Source organism: Chenopodium album, chromosome 4, assembly GCF_948465745.1.
Source record: "Chenopodium album chromosome 4, dcCheAlbu1.1, whole genome shotgun sequence".
In the NCBI taxonomy this organism is placed as follows: domain Eukaryota; kingdom Viridiplantae; phylum Streptophyta; class Magnoliopsida; order Caryophyllales; family Amaranthaceae; genus Chenopodium; species Chenopodium album.
In genome coordinates, this window is record NC_137837.1 from 43,560,329 (window position 1) to 43,565,912 (window position 5,584).

Below are 5,584 nucleotides of genomic sequence, written 5' to 3' on the forward strand. Positions count from 1 at the left end.
AAAGGTTAAAATTGGGTCATTTGCGAGTATTTACACCCACCTAATATCCGGTAATATCCTTACTTCCTCTTTCTCTAGTGGATGATGACTTGTTGGACATATGTTGGTTTGATTGGATTAATCTCCTTGTTTTTCCCCTCCCGTGGAATATTTGATTTATGTTTGAGCATGTTGTCTCATTCAAGCTTGGGGAGGGTATTCTACCATGTTTGGTGGAATGTTGATTCATATATGTCATGCACCTTTGTATATGCTTTTCCATGTTCTCATATTTTGAAAAACTCCAAAAATATTTTTGTTTTTATCAAGGCAAATTTTCAATGTGTTTTGTTTTGTTCTTGCTTTGGACATAATAACAATTGGACTTGTATACTTGAATGTTTTTCTTCCTAAGTGGTAGTGGTGTGCACTGTTTGAGATTACGTTTGGTTGATTCTAGGATAAAGCATGCTAAGGTAGTTGTCTAGAACTAGGGGGATCATGAAGCCGAATTCTACTTGTTTGTGGCATGTTGGTAGTTGCTCCCTATCTTTGATTTGACAACCTTAGTGAGTTTTTGCTACAACCATGTAAGATTCATACTTTTTCAAGCTTTCAACATTTTCTTGCATGAATGGCGTGGGTCCTTGACTTTCGCAAACCTAATCTAGAATCTTAACGTATGATTCCTAAGACCGAGACCGAACCACCTAGGGAGGACAAAGGCATATTTTCGGGGTGGTACTTTTTCTTTTCTAGGATAGTTTTCATTTTCTTTGGTTTTTGGGTTTACATTTGCCTACTTGCTAACCCTTTGAGCCTTTTTCTCTTCTTTTCAAGCCACATCTCTAGATCTTGAGCCTTTTATTTTATTTTCGTTTCCATTCTTGGTTTTTGTGAAGCAATTGTTCATTATTATTGGAGTTTGTGGTGGAGGAGTTTGGATATTTGGTTCTCTTGAAAGCAAGTTTGTGTTGTGTATATTTTGTGAATAATGGCAATTGAAAAAGCCGTCCAAAGTAAAAAAAGGCAAGGACAAAGCAAGTGCAAAGTTTAAAAAGCTGTTCAAAGTTAAAAGAGGCGAGGACAAAGCACTAATAAAGAATTATGAAGAAAAAAAAGTGAAAAAGTGAAAAATGCAAAAATATTTTTATGTGAGTATTCTTCCTTTTTGAGCATTGTGGACAATGCTCCATTTAAGCTTGGGGAGAAGCGTTCTCACTCTTTTTGTGTACATGTTTGTGATCTTAGCTTTGAATAATCTTGGGGGTGTTGGTATTTTTGTTTGGTGATTACTTGGTTATGGTGTAAAGAAATGCGCAATCTTTGCGTCACAATTTAGGTTAACCACCAAATTTTAAATTTAGCCTAGCTTAACTCTTTTTGCCTTACGTTACAACCTTTGGGAAGACCTTTTGACCTAGGGGTTGAGTCATTTATCGGTGGAGGGAATCATGGGTTATAGCCTAAGGAAAGGGGATGCGAGGTCAAGATGTCGAGTAAGCCAAAAATTTGATCTTTTTCCGGTTCCTTCGTGGAATCTATGAGACGCTCACTAAGGGGAGATATGAGATTAGAAGGGGGAACGCGGTAAGGCCGTTTGGGATGAAAGTGGAGTGTGATAACTAGTTCCTATGCTTAGCATATTTATGTTTCAATCAACCTTAGGTATCTTGGAGCGTGCACTCCCTTACTTATTTAGAAAGATTTAGATTCATTTGTGCTTGTACATTTTAAAAAGTCCTTTCATGAACATGTGTTTGCTCTTCTTTTCTTTTGATTTCCTTCTTTATGCTTTGCCTTGTTTGTATTATTATGAGAGTTATGGGTTAATCTCTTAGGAAACCTTTACGAGAGCATCACTCGTCCTCTAGGGCGATCTAGGGGTTTAAATGGCTTGTCTTTAGTTGGTAAAATTGACCGTGATTCCTACGAAAGTGAGTTAGTGTATATTCTCACCCTCTATATTTCTTGTTTCTTTATTTGCTTGAATAAATTCATCACTTTTCCCTTGGGTTGGATTTTATTTTGCTCGAGGACAAGCAAAAGTTTAGCTTGGGGGAATTTGATCCGTGCCGTTTATGGCACATTTAGGCTATGTTTTCTTTATATTTCTATGCTCGTTTTTAGTCGTTTATGTCGTGTTTTTAGGGAATAATTCTTGATTTGCGTGTTTGTGTGTTAGTTTAGAGAAATGCGTGCTTTTAGTGGTTTTCTTATTATTTTATTCATTTCTCGGCTTTTTCCCTCGCTTCTCCGTTTGTTTGACTTGTTTTGTAGGTGTGTCGAGCTTCCCGGGATTTAATCATCAAGGAGGGGGCTCAAGTGCATTCAACGAATTTAACGGAGCCAAGTTAGGGAAGCCAAGCACGCAAGTCAAGCCAATCTAAGAAACAAAGGAAAATGAAGGCTTACAAAGTATCAAAAAGGACCTTTGTGCATTGTTTCGGCCATTTCTCGAGTTCTACAGATTGAATTGAGGTGATTCAAGTTGGGTTGGAAACTAGACTTGAAGAGATTTCCAATGATAGGTCGCACGCGCCATCATAAAATTCCTAGATCGTGAGTTACAGCCTTCCAAAGTTGGCCCTGCAAATCTGTCGCAACCAATTTCTGCCATTTTGGGCAGTAACTCTCCGCGGGCCGGCCGCGGGCTCCCAGCGGGCGCGGGTTTTGGCCGCGGGCGCAGGCTTCTAGGTCTTTTACGATTTTAAGTTTATTTTCTCCTTTTGTTTATAGATTGTTTTTGGGGGGTTTTATTATCATTCATTCACATAATTCTTAGTCTTATAATAGTTTTCTCTCTTAGGTTGAGAGCTTCTCTCTCTATATTAGGCTAGATTAGGAGTATTTTTAGAGAGAAAAAGTGAAGGATTTCAATGGTGATTGAGAGATTGAAGATACAAGGGTGACAATTGTGTTCAAGATCTTCTCTATTATCAATGAGCATTCTTAACTCTATCTCTCCTTAATGCTTTGTTTAATTTCATGTTTGTTTGGTTTAATTTTGATGTTTGATGCTTGATTAGTGTAATTGTTCTTGATATTTTGTTGATTCTTGATTTCCATAGTTGTTAGTTGATAGATGATGATTCTTGAATAGTTGTTTGGCTAGGAATTGGGTGAAACTTGTATGATTGATTAATTGTGATTAATTTGGGAATTATGTTGATTGATTTTTGAGATTAAAGTGATTAGTGAAGGTTTGCATATGTGTAATTCAATTAGGCCTTGAGAATTATGCTAGATTGCATTGTAATTGCTAATGACATGAACAATTGATTTAGGAATTGCAATTATCGATTGGTTTTGATTGTGATTCTCTTAGTTTGTTATTCATAGTGAACCCTAGCTTAACAATTAGGAGATAGCTCTTTGATTCCTATTGATTGCTCTTATCATTAGTCCTCACAACCTTTGATTGGCATGCTTTTCCCAAGTTGTTGCAATTGACATGATTACTTGTTGATCCCCGTTCCTAGTGTTTTATTTCCTTGGTTACTTGTTTTGTTAGTTGTTAGTATTCTCTCTTACCTTCGTCTTCAACCTAGCTTAGGCGCATAATTGAAAGTGCTTGAACATTATCGTTCATTTGGGTTCGACCCTTGACTTGCCTCTATACTCGTATTTGGGTTTGTTAAGTGTTTATAAATTTAGTTTGACCGAGGGAAGATTAGATAACGACCTAGTTTTCCCCTCGTCATTCATCATCGGGTTTGGTTTTGGGGAGACATTTTTAGGTGTATACAAGGACGACAACGGATCTCCTTGACGGAGTCCACACATTGGCTGGAATGTCGGCAGGGGATTTCCATTCATTAGAACTTGGTAAGAAACTGTTGTAACACATTGCCGCATAATGTGAATCTAGTACAGAGGGAAAACGTAAACTTGAAGCAGCTTGAAAATAAAATCCCAATTGACTCTATCATAGGCTTTATTCATGTCCAATTAATGGCTGCAAAAAACCTTTTCTTAGCCTTCGATCTGTTCATGTAGGATAGGACTTCATGATCAATAAGCGCATTATCTGATAGAAGCTGACCATGAACAAAAGCGTTCTGGAAGTCAGCGATTAAGCTAGGCAGAATCTGAAGAGGTCTTGACTTAAGGCATTTTTCAATACATTTATAGATCACATTGCATAATCCTATCGGACGGAACTAGGAAACAAACTCTGGATTATCTATCTTTGGAATTAAGGCCAAGAACGTTTGATTCCAATCCTTAAGCATATAGCCGTGAGCAAAGAAGTGTTACACCGTTGAAATCGCCGAGGGACAACCAGAATCCCAAAGATTCGTGAAGAAAGCTGATGGGAACCTATCCGGACCTGGTGATTTATTGTCGTCAATGCTAAAAAGAGCGATCAGAATTTCTTCTGAAGAAAGAGGTTCCATAAGAGAATTCTGTTAAACTGAAGAGAGAGATGGTAATTGCAATCCTTCTCACCAATCCTCATCAAAAGAGAAAGCACTCTCTGAAGTCGAGTAAAGATCTTTGTAAAAAATCCAGTATCATAGAGGCTATCGAATCTAGTTCTCGATGCCAGACCCTAGAAGAGTCTCGAAGACCATAGATCTTATTCTTTCTCTTTTCTGGACTGAATAGAGGAAAATAGAAGATGAGAATGTGAATCACCCAAAGCATCCCGGCTATTTAAGCTTTGCTCGCTGTTATAAAAAAATATAAGTCGTTTGTGTCTCAGCCACTATTTCATTCTTGGTGGATATGAACAAGCATCGGTCTGCACGAGAAGACAGAGATTGGGAGGCTTGTTGAACCTCAAACACCAAATGTTTCTAATTTATACCCCAAGCCTTCTTATTAGAAATACACCAGGTCAGAAGCCGTTCACGAATAACAGAAAGCTTACGAGACAAGGAAAACATAAGTGACATTAGAAAGAACAAGGAGAAAGCAGCAATGACTATATCTCAACCTTTGTAGCAGATAAACACCAGTTCTCAATTCTATAGGGACGCTTAACATCATCTAAATCAACAGTGTCAGACAAGATAATTGCTGCATGATCCGAAAACAAAATCGGTTGATTAAGAATTCTAGTGTCTGGGTAATTAGTAAACCAGGCAGAAGTACCATAGGCTTTATCTAGCCTCTCAAAAATTGGGTCAGAATCAAGCCTATTATTATTCCAACTAAACCGAGGGCCTGAGAAAGGAACATCTACTAAATCCAAGCTAGTACGCCAATATAAAAAATCTGACCTCCCAGGGATAGATAAGTTTCCACCTATTTTATCTAAAAGGAATTTTACCTGATCGAAATCACCCATAATAATCACATTCGGATAAGTCTCCAAAATATTACTAATCGTACTCCAAACCTCTAACCGATTTGAAATATGGGGCGATCCATACACAAACATCACATACTTTATTTCATCTCCTTGCAACAATTTACAGAGATATACATTTTGAGAGCTATAAACAGGGACTTCTACTAAAGGAACAAACCAGCATATAAACATACCACCACTAATCCCTAAAGCGTCTATGCCACAATAACCCAAAAAAGGCAAAGAGGCTAGTTTTTGTACAACATTATTCACAGAGAGCATTGTTTCCAAAAGACGACAGACCAT

General features: G+C 37.7%; 1 protein-coding gene across 1 annotated transcript; it reads right to left on the bottom strand.

Moving 5' to 3' along the window:
- Positions 1-4,909: 4,909 nt before the first annotated feature.
- Positions 4,910-5,584, bottom strand: LOC145627878 (uncharacterized). Its single transcript, XM_081680222.1, has one exon. The coding sequence runs from the start codon at positions 5,582-5,584 to the stop codon at positions 4,910-4,912; it is 675 nt and encodes a 224-aa protein (XP_081536348.1).

Bases quoted from the DNA above. Each gene is read 5' to 3' on its own strand.
- LOC145627878 (XM_081680222.1), bottom strand. From the start codon at position 5,584: ATGGTCTGTCGTCTTTTGGAAACAATGCTCTCTGTGAATAATGTTGTA.